Source organism: Danio rerio, chromosome 16 (genome assembly GCF_049306965.1).
Source record: "Danio rerio strain Tuebingen ecotype United States chromosome 16, GRCz12tu, whole genome shotgun sequence".
In the NCBI taxonomy this organism is placed as follows: domain Eukaryota; kingdom Metazoa; phylum Chordata; class Actinopteri; order Cypriniformes; family Danionidae; genus Danio; species Danio rerio.
Window position 1 is genome coordinate 45,455,043 of NC_133191.1, and position 18,680 is coordinate 45,473,722.

The window sequence follows — 18,680 nt, forward strand, 5'->3', positions numbered from 1 at the left end:
GTTTGACGCTTGTTTTATTCCGCTGGAGGTTGCAGTTGATGGGTCACGTTGGATGGATAGTGGCTTACAGTAGCTGACATGATGCTGGCAGAACACTAGAGACTCACAGCTACCTGCCTGCTGCAGCTCAACGAGAGCAATTCGCTGTTAATAAAAGCCCTCGAAGAGAAAGAGAAGCACCCGCCATTAGGGTAAGCGAACATTTCAATGCTGTTGTTGTAGTTTGTGTGGTGAAATTGTCAAATTAGAGCATTTAAAAGCATGGCAGGGCCCTTGTTGCTCAGCTGCTCAAGGAACAAGCTGTCAAAGCGCTTCCGAAATAACCTAACGTGTATAACTTATAGTTTGTCGTTACGCTGAGGCGATTAAATGTGTATTTTAAAGTTTATTTATTCGAGGTAGTGTGTCTGTATATGTGTGAATTAAACCAGCAGGTGTTCAATACATGTACATGTTGCTAAAAGTTACTTATAAGTTATCAGACACAACAACAATAATAAATTAACATAGTAATATTTATTTATTTTTCCTAAATTAAATTGATTATTTACAGCACATTTTTTGGTAGAAAGTACTTACAAAAAGTGACGTTATTTAGCTAATTTCTTTCATGTGGAAGTGATAATGTGAATAACCTTGCTAAACTCTCATAAATGACAGCTGTTATACAGAAGATTTATATTTAGATGATTACCTGGGGAACATATTCACACAGACATAAATCTGCACTGTGTCTGTAGAGTTTGACAGCTAACATGTTTATTTATTATTTAGATTCCTAAGATAGAATTTTCCCTGAGATGGAATTTTGAGAAATTACCTAATTTTGAACACCTTTTAGGATTAAGCTGTTTAAATGCCACATAGTATTTGAAGTAGTTGAAATCATTATTAAGTATTTCAGTAGTTGAAATCATTAGCTTGTTTTTTTTTTATTATTATTTATTTATTTTTTGATGATCCAAACTAGTAACTTTGTATTGCACTTGAAGTTTTAATCCGGCAGGTTTGATAGATTTACACTTTTTAATGTGTGATCAAGCTTTCAGGTAATGTTTTGTTGCCCAACAACAGGATCAGCATTCAACCACAAGTTTTTATCAGCCTACACTTAGACAATTCCTCAAATTTAAAGTCATTTACTGTTTTTATGTAGTAGAATTTGGCTTGCAGAATTTTAATCTTTTGTTTGGACTGAAAGTCTCTTTTGAATTTTTCAGAGAAGTAATAGACTGTTGGTCAAATTTAGATTCTTACCTGTTTATTTGTTTGTGAAAGTAAATGTTGTATAAATGTGAAGAATTCGACTGAAATTCCAGTCATAATTTTAATTTCTATCAAATGTGCAAGACTCACTTTGTGATAGTTGCTTGTTTCAATTGAATCTATTTCCGCTCATTTAAATGGATTTAAAATGCACATTCCAGGCTTCAGAAAAGTGGGTGGCAATTTGCATTGGACCACAATTGACATGCACTCAAAAATATGTTTGCTGTTTGCTTAAACAACTTATTTTAAATGAGCTGAAACAGCACAATTCTTGTTTTTTTTTGGGACAACTTAATTGTTTTGTGTTTAATCAACTTTAATTGGTAAAAACTAATAAGTTAACTTCATTTCTTCATGTTGTCCCAACACAAATCGATCGTGTGGAACCCAGGATTTTTATTGTGTGTTGTTTACTAATATTGTATTGTACGTTGTTGTTGTTGTTGTTGTTGTTGTTGTTGTTGTTGGTGTTGTTGTTGTTGTTGTTGTTGTGTTAAGCAATCACACATTTTATAAAAAAATGTTTCTTTTTAATATATGATTTAACACTGCATGTGTTCAGCATGTTATTCTTTTGGTAATATTCAATGTAGAACAATCCTGCAAATATTGTAATTAACCTAGTTTAAATTAACTTATCAACAACATTTCATATTTTAACCAGATATATTGATTAAATTTGTTGCTTTTGTGTGAAAAAGAGGGATTTTTTGTTTCTTTTTCTATTCTTTTTTGAGTAAATTATTGCATTTAATAAGCCGTTTAAATCTCTGTTGTGAAACATCATTAAGCTGCCCGTTAAAAATATTTCTGTGTCTAAGATGTCTGATCTGTTTGCATATTTAGACATGTTCTCAGTTCAGTATGCTTTTTGTAATATCTGCTAACAGTTTCTTGCAATGCCGCTGGTTTGATTTGACAGAAACAATTCAACAGCTTAGATCAATGTGTTTAGATTTGTTATTGTTCATATATACAGTGCTATGCATAAATGAGTACACCCCCACAGATCTAATATATTCTGTAGGATGTCTTACAACGATATGTTGTGCATATAGAGTAGATTAGTCTGTACCAAAGCCAAAACTGCAACTAATCTAACAAAAAAGTAAGATTCCAGTCCAAAAATTCGTACACCCAAATTAATGTTTAAATTATTAAAATCAAGAGAAACATAACAAATATCATATTGAGTTGAATTTTCGTTTGCTCAGTGGAATTGAAGTGTATTGTTTTTAGGTGACCAAACTCTTATTTTTATCCATATAGAGGTTTAAAAACAGTTTTGTTTAAATGCACCAAACATTGTTGACTAAATAAGAAAAAAACATTTTCAGAAGGTGGTGTTATCATTTATACTGAGCAGCACTGTGTTCTGGTATATATATATATTCATGCCTAATATTCGATGGCCAGAAAGTGATTAATTATTTATAAATTGTTAAAATATTGGTGTCTGTGATGCAGCAAGTCCAGAGACTGATGTGAACACTATGTTTTTATATGAAATTCACTTTAATGAGTGATGTGACTAAAAAGTGGTCATAAACAAATATTTTCTTCCTTCAAATGAGTAGCGGCTTGGACCTGAGTATTTCAAACATCACGACTTAACAAGCGGATTTTTAATAAAATCAGATAACGATTTTTACCTGGAGAGGCTTTTAGGGGAAATATTTTTAAATGTGGAAGTGGTGTTAGTTAGACCAGCAGGGGCGCTCAACCTGCAGTCTGTGTGGGTCTTAACGCCCCAGGATATTGATTTGGACTCTATACTGCCAGTGAGCACCGTCTTTTGGATGAGACGTTAAACCAAGGTCGTTAAAAATCCCAGGATGTCCTTAAAAAAAGAGTAGGGGTTTAACCCTGGCATCCTGGCCAAATTTCCCACTGGCCTCCTAACCATCTCTATATCATAATGGACTCTGTCTTGTCTGAACCAATGTGTGCTGTCTGGCACAATATGACTGCTGTTGCATCATCCAGGTGGATGCTGCACACTGGTGGTGGTTAAGGAGATTCTCCCAAAAAATGTGTAAAGCGCTATTCACCTTATTCTCAGCTGTCGAGCGGGCGCTGCCATTTGAATCTTTTTGTCTCGCGACTTCCGGTCACATTCACTTCCATTCATTTTTTGACGTTAACAACTGCTCGTTACGCTGCTTGATGTTGCAATTTAATATTTTCTTATTATAATATGCTACTTTGTCTGTGTAGTCATGCAAACATTTGTTTGTTGAGCAAGTAGTTTGGCCATTTTCTGCCGTTTATTATTCCTAGTCATTTCTCCCATAGGCGACTAAATCGGAAGTTCTAAGACAATCGCGAAAACAGGCGCACTTCCGCATTTTAGAATAAGGTCAATATAAATGTGAGGTATAATACAATAATAATATGGCAGATTCAAAACTCTCTATAAGAAATAATTTTCTTTTGTCTTTATTATGTATGGTTTATTTATTTTAATATATTATAAACAAAGCAGCATTTGATCAACAGTGTTTATACTGTACATTAACTTAATATATTTAGAAATGCAAAAAATATTATTTTGATTCTGAAATGATTATGTAATGTTAAATTAATTGAACTTTATTGTAAATCACTAATGCTTGTCTAGTGTTAAATTACAGTTTTTCTCCATTGGTTTGGCTCATTTCTTGAAGCAGAAATTACATTCTCAAAATTCTAAGATCGTTTGGAAAAGCAGTGTTACAGTTTAGCACAACACTATAGCTCACTTACAAAAGCTCTTATCTCTCCAAAAACAGTTCACTCTTGCATCAAAACTAAATTCCTTTCCCATATTAAAAGTCAGTTCCACAAAAACTGCAAATATCCTTCTCAATTGCTTTGGCTCATTTGCTAAAACAGACCAGACATTCTCAACACTCTGGGAGCTTTTGCCAAAATAATGTGGATGGTTCGGCATAACACCATGGTTCACCTGCAACAGCTCATACCTTTCCCAAAACAGTTCACTCTTGTGTCAAAACTAAATTTCCTTCTCATTTAAACAGTCAGTGCCCCCAAAATGCTTCAACCCTTCAGCATTGTGTAAGCTCTGCTAATCAAATGTTTAGATGTTTTGTCATTATGGAAAAAGGCCACTAAATATCCCTCATGTCCACCGTACAGTCTTAGCCTAGTCCTTCATTGACAGTGGTTACTGTACTGTTTTTGTGTAGCTTTAAACAGCTTAATCCTAAAAGGTGTTCAAAATTAGGTAATTTCTCAAAATTCCATCTCAGGGAAAATTCCGTCACACACTACACTTATACTGCCAAGGAAATGGTAACTCTTTTTTTATTGTAATGAACCACACAGAAAGTAGCTTCCATATATCAGAGCAAAAAGAGACTCTATACAGCATAATAAACTGTAATATAAACACACAAACAAAAAACTAGAGTGCTATAAATAAAGCTGGAGTTTCATAACAGTTCTTCACTGCCTGCCGCCCTCACCCTCCTGACCATCCACACGCTGTATTTTGTGTGGCTACAGATTCTCGTCCACATCACAGCGTATGTTCTCTCTTGTAATGCAACAAGGGATGAATCGGTGTGAATGTTACAACCACCCCCTACAATGATCAAATGTTCCAAGCATTCACCCACTGTATGGTATTCATGGTATTTTTGTCTTGACTAATTTTAACAATTGAACAGATTATTGTGCGTGTAATGACATATACAATGAAATGACCCTGACATATTTTGGAGAGAACAACCATTAGACTGAGAACTACCAATCAGTTTAGATTAGTGGTCACCAAACTTATTCCTGGAGGGCCGGTGTCCTGCAGATTTTAGCTCCCAACCCTAATCAAACGCAACTGAACAAGCTAATCAAGGTCGTATTAGGTTCACTTGAAACACCCAGGCAAGGTGTGTTGAGGCAAGTTGGAGCTAAACCCTGCATGGACACTGGCCCTCCAGGACCGGGATTGATGACCCCTGGTTTAGATCAACAAGATCTATTCACTTGGAAATTGTGCTAAATTTATGCTATCTGTACTTGATCATTTGCAAAGATGTACTTAGACATTTGCAATTGATGAAATGAATAAGAAATTCAATTCTGTTGTGAACAATTGCCAAGTGGTTTGGAGGTTTGTCTTTGTTGTTTTGAGAATGTAATTTCTGTTTCAGGAATTGAGCCAAACCAATGGAGAAAAACTGTAAAAACTTGACAGGTTTGTTACAAATCTACATTTCACATATTATCCTGTGGCTGATTGAGAGTGATAAAATGTCCATAATACTTTAAATATGTATCAAATACTCTTTAAAAAAGTGTTTATTTTTTGTTTTTTTTATCAGTCAGCAGAAGAACAGGTAAATCTCTTCACACCATGAATGGAATTCTCCAGCTCTATTTACACTTGGGTTGTGTACATATTTGCACAGATCCCTTGATGCCCGCCGGTGCCCTCGCCCTGGCCGCACACGCAGACTCGATGGCCATCAGCTGACCCCCGCGCCCAGGATGACGGTGAGAGAGCGGCTTCGGCAGAACATCTCGGCCGCCTTCTACCGGCACGGCCTGCTATGCGCCTCATACCCGGTTCCCATCATTCTCTTCACCTCTGCCAGCATCCTGACCTGCTGGTGAGCCTGCACATATGCTTTTATTTTTGATAAGTAGCAGTGAAGCACAATGTTTAATTTACCTGTGGTGGCAGGATGCAAGGACTATCCACACAAACATCGCTGTACTCACACACAGGCTGTAAATCTACTGTTAATCATTTACTTCACTATTTAAATAATAGTAGGATGACTCTATCATGGACAAAGTCATACCAGAGAGGGGGCAGGTGGTCCTCTGTCAGTCAGTAGTGTACACCTTTAAAAAAATTACTGAAATTTACTTTGATTGGTAGAATTTTAGCTATAAAATAAGCAGGAAAGCTATTCTATGTTTACAGTAAACTACTGTATTTCATTAATTTATATAATGTTAATACTCCAGTGTCTTGAATATTATACATTGTTCCTTTGTAACACAGACAATAACGTCAAAAGGAAAGTCACATGATGAACCACAAGCAGAGAAACAAACTAATCTGTGTGTAGAAGGCGCTCAGTGTTATTCACACAACTGCTAAACACCACCATGGTAATACATGACACTAATTAATGCAATAAATATTATTAACAACATTAGATTCAGTATCATACTCTAATGTACGAAACAGAGAAGAAGAAAGAAATGCCAAACGAAAACTGAGGTGTCACTGTAGTGAAGTCCCACTACATTCAAGATTTTAGCTGGCTGAGGCGGCCAAATATGGATCTGATTTCGGTTAGAAAATCAAGAGTGGAGAAGAGATTCTTTCTGATGAGCATTTATTTCTGTCCTGAATATGCAGCTGAGGTATGCACTGGAGATATTGCAAAGAATGGGTGGGTATGTGTTTGTATAACATAAACGCATTTGCAGAGCATAACCTGCGGCATAAACAGTGAATGGCATTCAGTCCGTACTGGTGTGCGTCATGTAAAAATGTCCGTGCGGGAAACAATTACTAATTTAAGTTCCTAGGACAGGCTTTCTGACACAGCCGCCCCCAATTATCTGTCAGGATAATTGTACATTTTAAGAAAGTTTGTCTGCCGTGTCAGGAACATTATCCTCTAGGTGCGGAAGGGGAATTAATCGCACAACTGGACGAGTGTAAGTTTTTTCCTTAACTTTAACTCTAACGGTACGAATTTTACCGTCAGCTCCAGGTAACGTTTCAGACACTGTTCCTACAGGCCATAAAGCACGTGGGAGTTGTGGATCAACAATAAGAACTACTTGGCCCACGGTAAGTTCCTTGCCGTCCTTCCTCCACTTCTGGCGATCCTGTAAACTTGGGAGATGATGGCGGATGAATGCAGTCCAGAAATTATCAGCCAACACCTGGCTATGTCTCCATCTGCGTCTGCCGAGCAAGTTGTTGGAGTCATACAGAACTTGAGGAAGTGAGGCATCACGTCGACCCATAATGAGCAGGTTGGGAGTCACTGGGTCCAAGTCTGCGACGTCAGAGGATATGTAGCCAAGTGGCTTGGAATTCAGAATGCCTTCCACCTCCACTAACAGGGTTTGCAATACTGCCTCTGGCACTGACTGCTCTCGCAGGATGACACGTAAAGCGGACTTCACCGATTTGACCTCACGCTCCCAGGTTCCCCCGAAATGAGGAGCACTTGGTGGGTTAAAGCGAAATCGAATCCTTTGCTCCGCAAGCTGCTCCTGAAGCTTTGGTGCCATGGCATTGAAGGTCTCTCGTAATTCTCGATCCCCTCCAACGAAGTTAGTGCCATTGTCACATAGCAATTCCATGGGCTTGCCTCGTCTTGCGATGAAGCGACGCAGAGAAAGCAGAAATGCATCAGTGTCTAGTTGTTCCAGTAGATCTAGATGCACGCACCTGGTGGTCATACATTTATAGAGGACTCCCCACCTCTTCTCTTGGCGACGACCAACTTTAACCGTGAAGGGGCCAAAGCAATCTACCCCTGTAGAGTAGAACGGGGGTTTGTAAAGTTGCAGTCTGCTGGATGGAAGATCAGCCATTTGGGGTGTCTGAGGTTTAGCACGCCAGAACTGACAGTCTCTACATGTGTGCTGATGTTTCCGAATTGCTTCTCTGCCTCTCAATACCCAATACTGGCGGCGCAGTTCAGCTAGGACCCGTTCGGAGCCTGGGTGAAGGAGTCGCTGATCTGTCTCCTTAATTAACAGCTTGGTGACAGGGTGGCCAGGATCCAACACAATTGGGTGGATAGAATCCAAGTCTAGGCTGTCAGTCTGACGTAATCTTCCACCTACTCGGATGAGACCTGTGGCTTCATCAAACTCAGGGGCAAGAGAGATCAAACGACTGTCAGAAGGTAGAGATTGGGCAGTCTTCAGAGCCTTGACCTCGTATGGGAACGAGTCACTTTGAGCCTGTGCCAGGAGGAGTTTCTCAGCTTCAATATAGTCAGCTGCGTCACTAGAGAAGTTATTATCAACATTAGCCGCCCCGTGCAGGGACCTAACAGTGGCCTGGACAAGTTCTTGCCATGTAGAGAACTGAGTTGGGTCTGGGAGTGAAGGGTTATTCACTGAAATAGTACCAACGAAGGCAGCTTTCTTTAATTCACTGAGTTCTGGTTCTACCGCTAGCTTGGGAATGGATGGCCATTGGTCAACGGATTTAAGGAGAAAGGATGGTCCTGAATTCCATTGGTGAGGGCCTGTTAGCTCCGCTAAAGTTAGACCCCTTGTGATATGGTCAGCTGGGTTGTTGGCCGAATCAACATACCTCCATTCAGCTGTCTCAGTGAGAGTCTGTATTTCAGCTACACGTCCTCCAACAAACACCTTGTAGCGGCAAGACTCTGCGGTCAACCAGTACAGCACAGTTGTTGAGTCAGACCAGAGAGTGACTGAATCGATGGGAAGAGTTAACTCATTTTGTATTACTTGGGCTAACTGGGCGCCGGTCAATGCTGCACTTAGCTCCAAACGAGGCATGGATAGGCATTTTCTGGGGGCCACTCTCGATCGAGCCAAGACAAAGGTGACGGCAACATGTCCTTGATCATCAGAAGCACGTAAATAAGCCACTGACCCATACGCTCTTTCAGATGCGTCACAAAAGATGTGTAGCTCTCGAGTGACAGGAGGATTATCAGGCCAGACTGGTGTGTATAGTCGAGGGAACTGCAACTGAAGGAGTGTTGGAATTTCTCCTACCCAGGTTAACCACTTATTCCTCAGCTGTGCAGGCTCAATCAGATCATCCCAGCCCAAGTTTTGCTTCCAAAGGTCCTGAATGAGGACTTTAGCCCTTGTAGTGAACGGGATAATAAATCCTAAAGGATCATACTGACTGGCCAATGTCTTATACATGTTCCTCATAGTAGGCTCCAATGGCTCTGCAGAACGTAAATTGTAACCCAGAGAGTCATTGAGACAATTCCACCGTAGGCCAAGAGTGGGTTCTTGCAGGTCTGTACTACCTTTGGTTAACCATCGTTCACTGTTGGTGGACAGGGCCTCTGCGGGAAGATGCTGGATCACAGATGGTACATTACAGGCCCACTGTCTTAAATCAAAGCCTCCCTCAGCCAGCAACTGACGCAGTCCATCCACAACGTCCCTAGCTTCATTGGCTGTTGGTGTGCTGTAAAGACAGTTATCAACATAAAAGGAGTTCTCCACTATGTTAACCAACTTAGGCATGTCACCTTTGTGTCCTTGTGCATGGTGTTGGAGGGCAAAGATGGCGCAACATGGACTACAGGTAGTCCCGAAGGGAAGCACCTGCCATTCGTATATATCGGGCTCTCTATCCCTGCACATGTCCCTCCATAGGAAACGAAGCACCTGTTTGTCTTTGGGCAGCAGACGTACCTGGTGGAACATGCCTTTTATGTCCCCGCTTACAGCAACAGCGTGCTGCCGGAATCTCAGGAGGACTCCCAATAACGATGGCCCCAAAGTTGGTCCAGGCAGTAGCTGACTGTTCAATGACTGTCCTTGATGTTGAAAGGAACAGTTAAAGACAATCCGGTCTTTGTTGTTGTGATGTACAACATGATGCGGAATATACCAAGACTCGTTACTCTTGTTGGCTTCCTCCGCAGTTATCTTGGCAACATATCCAGCTGCCTCCAACTTCTGGATCTCAGTGCAGTATGCTTTAGCCCTCTCCGGATCCCGTGACAGCCGGCGCTCTGTGCTGCGTAAACTGGGTAGAACTGCATCCTTTTCTGCATGGAGCAAACTCACAGGTGTCCGTCTCAGCAGGGGTGTAGCGTAGCGTTGAACACCATCCACATTTACTCTGATGGTAGAATCCTGAAGCATGTTGTAAGCTTCCTTATCTTGCTTAGACCTGGTGATTATTTTCTCATTGTATGGAAGGGTGTCAACTTGCCAGAGTCTTTCTACATGATGGATAAGTTCATCACGGGCTGGAGCTGTCATGATGTTAAGACATTGCTGTTTTCCTCGTGAGGACTGCATAGGACTCATCGGGCCTTGGAGACACCATCCGAGTTGCGTGCAGACCGCAATGGGCCCGCCTACTGGGCCTTCGCAGACAGGCTGGATGGGTGTCAGAAGGTGAGGATTGTCAGATCCAATAAGTAGCAGTGGCTTTACCCTGTCCACAGGAGGCAGTGGCAGATCCTTCAAGTGTCGATGGGCATTCTGGAGAGCAGTAACTGGGTAGTTGTGCTCTGCTAGGCACAAACCGGTTGCAGTGAATGCGTTGCATATAGCAAACTTTACCATGGGCTTTGTGACAGAGGACACCTCAAAGGAGATTGACCGCCCTTCCAGCTCTGTGTGGCACTGTTGAATTGTCTGTAGGGGAAGCAATTCAGTGGTCCCGGTTAACTTTAGCTGCCGTACTGCTGGCTGTAATACTATTGTCCTCTCTGACCCGTCGTCAAGGACTGCATGAGTTTCCATAGTGCGGTGGCCATGGTGGAGAAGGACCTTAACTACTTTCAACATAACCTTTGGTGAACGGTTAGGTCTGTCGAGGTAAACCCTGGTGGACGGCATGCTCACCATAAGTACAGCCTTGGACGTGTCATTAATAGTGTTATGTAGAACTGTGAGGTGAAGTTCTTTGCAGACCTTACATGGGCGCTTAAGGTTACAGGTCTCTACTGCATGTGTCCTGCCACATCTCCAGCAACGGTTTCCCTCTTTAATCCAAGTGACAATTTGATCCGAGGTCAACTTCTTGAACTGGTCACAAGAGTTGAGGTAATGGTCCCTGTTGTCACAATGGGGGCAGTATGGTTTCAGCTTTGTATTGGGTTTCTGGGCGGCAAATCCAGGGGGAGGTGTGCCCCTCTCATTGGCCAAGAGTACTGGTGTTGCCCGCTCCTTCGGGCGAGTAGACACTGTGACCCTACCATGAGGCTTGGATAGTTCACTCTGGAACAAAGTTGCGGCTCGATTGGAGATGCGTTTTGCTTGAGATTTGATCTCTAACCAGGTGGCTAGATCAGGAAGTGTGTAGGTCCTATCGGTACCTGTTTGGAGAATCCCCCTGCTCAGGCAGTATTCAACAAAACCATCACGATAGGCAGATGGCAGTTTACTTAACAGGCGATCGACATGAGAGCCACACATGAGCTCGTAACCATTCTGGCCCTCAAGTGTCCTTAGCATGCCCACCAACGACTGAACAGATAAGGCAAAGTTATCAAAAGCATTCGCATCACCCATTCTGATTGGTGGAGTGTTCATCATTACACCCAATTCTGACTGGACAAGCTGTCGCGGCTGGCCATACTTGTCTTGAAGAGCCTGTAGTGCAGCTGAATAAGGACGAGGATGATACATGTAGGCTTTGGCCAGCTGCTGAGCACTGGGAAGTTTTAAGTGGCTTAATAAGACATGGTACTTGTATTGCTCACTGAGATGGTTGTGATTAGTCAACAAATTGTCCAACGCTAATTTTAGCAGGGCAAAGTCACTCTCGTTACCGCTTTCAAAAACTGGTAACTTAGGCTGTGGGATGCCGTAGGCCGATGCAAACAGTAGCTCTGTACCCATATGTGCAGGGTGACTGTTGTGCATGAATGGTGGTGGCTGCACATAGCTAAGGCTGGTAGGTTGTAAAACTGGTGGCGGGTGGCTGGTGATTGGAGGCTGTAACAGATGTGCATGTGCTGTCACTGGAGGTATTACAGTTTGTGGTACAGTATATGACGTAGCCAGCTGCGGGGTGGCTGTGATAGGCGGTGGTGGCATAGACTGCATGCTTGTATGTAAAGGAAGTGCAGAAGTGGACATGACTGGAGCTCTCAAATGTGGTTGGGATATCACATTTGTTGCAGATAACACAGTTCGAACTGGCATAGTTATAGGGGCAGTCTGAGATACCTTAGAGACCGGCGATGAGTCTCCTTGTGGCACTGCAGTAAATGGTGCACCTTTAGACTCAGCTGTCAATTGCAGAGGTCTAAATGATGGCTGATACACCCAGGAGTCATCAGAAATACCCTGCTCTGCATGACAAGTCTGTATTGTTGACGTCACAGCGGGTGACTGAGTAGCGGGCTGCTGGAAAGAGGATGAGAGATGAGATGAACTTATGGCTTGATCGACACATACAGGCTGAGATAGAGACAAATGGTTGCCGGGTGAGCTTGTATGGATAGGAGTGGTCGAACCAGAGTCTTTAACAAGCATAGAGGACACAAGCTTAGCTACCTCAAGCTCAGTTTCTGCTTGTTGCAGCTTACGCTGTCTTTCTAGCTGCTTTGATAAGGTTTCCTTTGCTCTGAGAGCTTCCTCTTGAACTTGCTGGGCTTCTTTAGCTTGTGCCTGTAGCCGCTGGTATTCTACATCAGCCAATGAGTCCTCTGCAACCTGCTGACGAAGACTGTCTAACTGCCTTTGTTTAATCTTCTCCTCCAATATAGCAGTCTGAACGCTAGAGAGCTCAGGTGGAAGATAAACGCCTGTGGAGGTGACAGATCGCCTACTTGTCCTGGAGTGAGAGCTTACACCGCTATGAGACGTTTTCCTCGAGCTGCTTCTTGACTTACTGGGACAGTGGGAAGAAGCTTTGGGAGGAGGGTCCTCAGTGGGTCGATATCCAACCTCATAATCGTCCAGGTGAGAAGGGAGATGAGTCTTACGGCGTGGTCTTTCCATTGTCTCTGATGCGTCATCGTTTGCTGGATCCATATTGGTGTATTATTGCTCTCCTCCGGCTCGAAGGACCATAAAATGTAGTGAAGTCCCACTACATTCAAGATTTTAGCTGGCTGAGGCGGCCAAATATGGATCTGATTTCGGTTAGAAAATCAAGAGTGGAGAAGAGATTCTTTCTGATGAGCATTTATTTCTGTCCTGAATATGCAGCTGAGGTATGCACTGGAGATATTGCAAAGAATGGGTGGGTATGTGTTTGTATAACATAAACGCATTTGCAGAGCATAACCTGCGGCATAAACAGTGAATGGCATTCAGTCCGTACTGGTGTGCGTCATGTAAAAATGTCCGTGCGGGAAACAATTACTAATTTAAGTTCCTAGGACAGGCTTTCTGACAGTCACTAAGGGAATTCTGGAAAGTTCATTTATTGTGATTCATCGTAAGGAAACCTACTGTTAATCTGGTGACATTTTTATTCAAGTAACAATTCCCACTATTAATGACTGGTGTATTACCTGCCTATGATTAGGATGTTGGCTGTTTAATAGTAAATATTATTCTATATTCTTATTCTACATCTCTAATCCTACCCAATACCCAAACGTACCTTACTAACTATTAATAAGCAGCATATTAGTATTTTATTGAGATAAAAGTCTTAGTTAATGGTTTATTAATAGCAAGAATTGAACCTTAAACTAAAGTGTGACCCATACATTGAGCTTCTGCAGCATTTTAGTTTTTTTACTATTGAACCAGATTAAGGTCATAATCGAACTAAAGGGAAATCGAATTAAGACATGTGGAGTATGCCCATTAGGCCTGGATAAAAATATCAGGGTATTGTGCTCACTGCTCTAAAATATATTCTTTATAAATGTCTGCGTAAAAAAACTTTTTTTTTTTTTACCTTTGAAAACAATATATTTTATTTTTTTAAGATTTATAATAGTTTGGAGCTGTAAACATGTCAGGCTAAATAATTCAATAAATCAGGCTGATTAATTGACTTCTGCGGTCTTCATTTGTTTTTAAAACACAGATTTCTTTACAATTTAAAACTTTAGATAGTTTTTTTCTGCTGGAGATACTGTTGTCAAAGGGACTAAGCCGACAAGAATGAATGAATGAATGAGATACCGTTGTCCTAGCGCAGTGACCTGATGATGTTAATCGAGTTATGTGCTATAACATGTAAAACAGGATCATGAAAGAAACTTTTAAAAAGCAGCTTATGTAAACGCTTTAATAATATTATTGTCTTAATTAGAATAAGGCAAATAATTCCATTGCTGATGTTGATGTAAACGTAATCACTGTGTGATTGTTACGAGCACTGATTTGCCTGTCATTTCAGGCATTTGTCTGAGATTTCTCAAAATGTCTCAGTGAGACAAAATCGAGGCTAAAATCGTGCAGTCTGAACTCTGATAGGTTTTCAATTTTAAAGGGCACAAAACTGTAAGACATGACAATCGAAGCAAATGCAGTGATTGTGGTTAACTAACCCTTCACTATTGTGTAATAAGTTTCATCTGATGACGCTGCAAGCAACACAGTGCAGATCTGTTTAAACTAAAATTAAGTAAAGTTTGAGTTCAGCTGATTTTCAGTGAACACTATATAGGGAACATGTAAATCTGAACATGTTTTTTCCCTTGGTGAGCTCTTCTAATGAGCTGGTGGTTATCTAAATCATATGTGTTAGACAAGAGAGACATGCAAGATATGCAGAGCGCTGGTACAGGAGCATGTTTGAGAACTGTGGATCTGGAACTTTCAAGCTCAGAATGTTTTAATCCCTGTTTACATGTTGCTTTAACTTGTAATAAGATTGATAAATGAATGTTAACACTAGTGTAAACAGGTTTGTTTAGTTGCGACTTGAAAAATGACATGCAACAAAGATTCTTTTCCCCACATTTTTGGTTTTATAGTTCGATCTCTGTTGTGACTCAATGATTTTTGTTGTGTGATCAAATCAACAGACATCTTCTCTGAAGAAGAAATCTTCCACTGGGAAGTCCACAAAGAAATCTGACAAGAAGTCTGATCAGAGTCCATCAGATGAGACAACCGATGACAGTGACACATATTGTAAAGACAAGGATGCAAAAAAGGTTGGTAATGACTTTAAAAGATTAATGTTCATACCATATTGAATCTTTTATGATTCTAAATGTATATTGTGTAACATTTCAAATAATTTGACTTAATTTAAACCTGAATTAGATAATGAGGCTTAATTTGATCACTATGAAAGCAATTTTTTACAGTTTTAAAAGAAATCAAAACAATTATTTTTATGGCACTGTAAGAAACGAGTACAATTTTATAACTGCAGCCACAGATCCGATTCAAATCCTTTCAGCAGAAATTGCATTTAAACTAACAATTTTCAGCACAATATATCTAGACGAAAAAAAAAAGCCTGCAGCAAAGAGAAAAGCTCCAGCAAACCTGTCCCGAAAACTAAGAAAGCAGACAGCAGCAGCAATCGAAAGAAAAAGACAACAAGCAAGAGGGTATTAATGTAGTCATATCATAAACTTATAATAGAAATGGTAAATATTGTGTTTTGCATTGTGTAGAGATTAATATGCTGTAGTTCTGCTTCTAGATGAAAGCAAAAGCTCTGATGACGATCAACCTTTGATCAAGATGATCAAAAAACCACCAACAGATGAGCAGTTGAAGGAGAACGTAAAAGACCTCCTGAAAGACGCAAAGCTGGAGGAGGTTACAATGAAGCAGATAACCCGACAAGTATGTTATTTCCGTTTATTGGGACAGAATTCAGTTTGAAGGGTTCACATTTTTTGCTATTTCTGCGAAGAGTTTTGTAAAAAATCTCCCAACACAGCCATCAACACCACATCAACACAGCCCGGACCACTTCCCAACACAGCCATCAACAACTCCAGCCATTTTCCTCTCCCCCTCTGCACTTCAGATCAGTAAGGATAATGTGCATCAGATTTTCAGTAAACAGAAGAGAAGGCAAGCACCAGGCCCAGACGGTGTTTCAGCAGCCTGTCTGGAAACCTGCGCTGACCAGCTGGCTTGCATTTTCTCATAGATCTTCAACAGATCACTGGGACAGCGCAAAGTTTAATCCTGCTTTAAGCGCTCCACTGTCATCCCAATCCCCAATAAGGCAAAGATTACAGGACTCAATGACTACAGACCTGTTGCCTTAACATCTGTGGCCATGAAGTCATTCGAAAGACTGGTGCTAGCATATCTGAAGGACATCACTGGACCCCTGCTGCACCCCTGCAGTTTGCCTATAGAGCAAACCGGTCTGCAGATGATGCAGTCAACATGGGACTGCATTATACCTTACAACATCTGGACAAACCAGGGAACTACGCAGAGATTCTTTTTGTGGACTTTAGTTCTGCTTTTAACACCATCGTTCCATCACTGCTCGAGTACAAACTGACCCAACTCTCTGTTCCCAGCTCTGCCTGTTAATGGATCACCAGCTTTCTGAAAGATAGAGCGGCTGGCGTTATGGTGCAGATAGAACAACCTGGAGCTAAACGCGCTCAAAACAGTGAAGATGTTTGTGGACTTCAGGAGAAACCCCCCTGCACCCCCCCCCCCCCCCTAAAAATCACGAACAGCACTGTGGCTGCAGTAGAGTCATTCAGGTTCCTGGGCTGCACCATCTCTCAGGATCTGAAGTGGGACATTCACATAGACTCTATTGTGAAGAAAGCCCAGCAGAGACTGTACTTCTATCGAAATAGTCCGGACTGCTGAATGAATCACTGGTACTACCCTTCCTACACTTCAAGAACTGTACTCTTCCAGAGTGAGTAAAAGGGCTCGCAAAATTACTCTGGACACTTCGCACCCAGCACACTACCTGATCAAACTGTTACCGTCTGGTCGGCGCTTCAGAGCATCAAGCACAAAAACAGCCAGACACAGTAAACATTCTTTCCTCAGGCCATTACCTCATGAACAGGTACATATTCCTCAACTGTGCAATAAACATGCAAAACTTTCTCATACGCACTTGTACACAGCACCTTATATCAATATACAATGCAATACTTTCTCCATACACATTTGCACACAGCACCGTATAACCTGTATATTTATAACAAATCTGTACATACAATTCAACATCCAGATTTCTTGACTAACTGCATCTCTGTTTAATGTTTATCGTATTTCTTTTTTCCATATTTATTTTGTGTTGTCACTTTATGTACACTGGAAGCTTCTGTAGACAAAACAAATTCCTTGTGTGTGTGAAGCACACTTGGCAATAAAACTGATTCTGATTCTGAAAAAGACAAGTAATTTATTGCATGCGTTTAGCCTGTTTCTTTTGTATTAATACCGGTTTCCTTCATCACAGAATATATAGACTCTGTTATGTCAAAATTTGACAAGTTAAAATTATTCCAGATCCTGCTGTGATCTATGAACTTTCTGTTTGTTGTAGGTTTATGACAAGTATCCTGACTTCAATCTGAGCAGCAGAAAGAAATTCATTCGTGAGACTGTTAAAAATGTAAGTGCATTCAAAATGCTAATTTATTTTAATATTCATTTGTATAATAGTCGGCTTTTAACATGGCTAATGTTCTTGCTTTTCAGATGATATCCTGAAGTGATGAGAAGAAAATGCCTTATTTACAAAAGTCGACTAGAGTGAAGTTGGTGGATGAATTTTTGTTGCACTGTTCACTGTTCTGTAATTTTATGTTTATTTTATACAAGTTCAGCTTTTTTGTATTTTAAAGAGTCTTTTAAAGTTAGAGTTTTGACAATTGACAGCAGTTTCACATAGTTTTGCTTTTTAAGTGACTTGCATAAAGAAGAAGGGTCGCATGAATTTAAACTTGCACTGCAAAAATTGATTCTGGTTTTATAGTCATTAAGAAGTTATAGAACAAACTGAATCCTCATTATTCATCCTGCTCTGCCCTATGGAAGCTTGCTATGGGTCTTCAGTGTATAGGCCTACTACTAATAGTTCTAAAAATCGGTTAATATTCTGAACGTGCTTTCTTTTAGAAAAAATCTCATTCCCTAAACAGGAATCGAACCCGGGTCGAATCCTAACCACTAGACCACCAGCGAGCGCGATGTGACATTTAAACATGTTAAGCTTAAGAAGATAGAGCAATGTTCAAATCAGTTTCAGTCCAGAACATCATTAATGTACGAAATTTTGTGTTTAAATGCACCTGTGCTGTCAATAAAGCAATAAAGACACACTTTCATAGATTTGTTTCATATATTTACTCATTTAACAAACCACATGATTTAATCTAGGACTGTGGTCAAGAACACCTCTGTTGAGTTTAAGACTGAGTCTAAATTTTCAAGTCTTAAAATTAGTCTATAGGCTTTAAGACTATTATCAAGTGATTAAAAAGCATTAACTTTAGCTGAGTACCAACACTGTGGGATCAGGCCATTTTATTTAGACCATTTTTAAAAACATATACTGACATAATGCAAGTATGGACTGTTAGAACTTTATTTTTTGTATGATCCACTGTCAAATCGGGTGCTTTAAATCACAGATGCCCAAATTTGGCTTAAAAAGTTGGCCCATGGGAACCTTTGATTTGGCCCACCATCCCATCTGAGAACGGTTTAGAGATTGTAATTTCTAGTTTAATTTGAACCTTTATTGCTTATTTCAAGAGTTCATACTTAGCTGATGATTGATAGTAAAGCTAGTTTGGCATGCTGTCCCGGGAGAG

At 40.6% G+C, this 18,680-nt stretch overlaps 1 protein-coding gene across 8 annotated transcripts; it reads left to right on the plus strand.

Moving 5' to 3' along the window:
- The first annotated feature begins 58 nt into the window (after positions 1 to 58).
- On the plus strand, positions 59 to 18,036 carry LOC101886041 (uncharacterized). 8 transcript variants are annotated; one of them, XR_012392453.1, is made up of 8 exons: positions 59 to 191; positions 5,424 to 5,467; positions 5,595 to 5,882; positions 14,934 to 15,065; positions 15,362 to 15,470; positions 15,566 to 16,921; positions 17,408 to 17,476; positions 17,563 to 18,036. XR_012392453.1 is itself a non-coding variant. In XM_073926526.1 (8 exons), exons 3-6 carry the CDS (start codon positions 5,823 to 5,825, stop codon positions 15,599 to 15,601), a joined length of 351 nt encoding a protein of 116 aa, XP_073782627.1. In that variant the 5' UTR covers positions 59 to 191; positions 5,424 to 5,467; positions 5,682 to 5,822; the 3' UTR covers positions 15,602 to 16,921; positions 17,408 to 17,476; positions 17,563 to 18,036. The 8 variants fall into 8 exon arrangements, 4 of the variants coding, with proteins under 4 accessions (XP_073782627.1, XP_073782624.1, XP_073782626.1 ...); XR_012392451.1 differs by having other exon boundaries at positions 5,682 to 5,882; positions 15,566 to 15,711; XM_073926526.1 differs by having other exon boundaries at positions 5,682 to 5,882; positions 15,348 to 15,470.
- Positions 18,037 to 18,680: the final 644 nt, after the last annotated feature.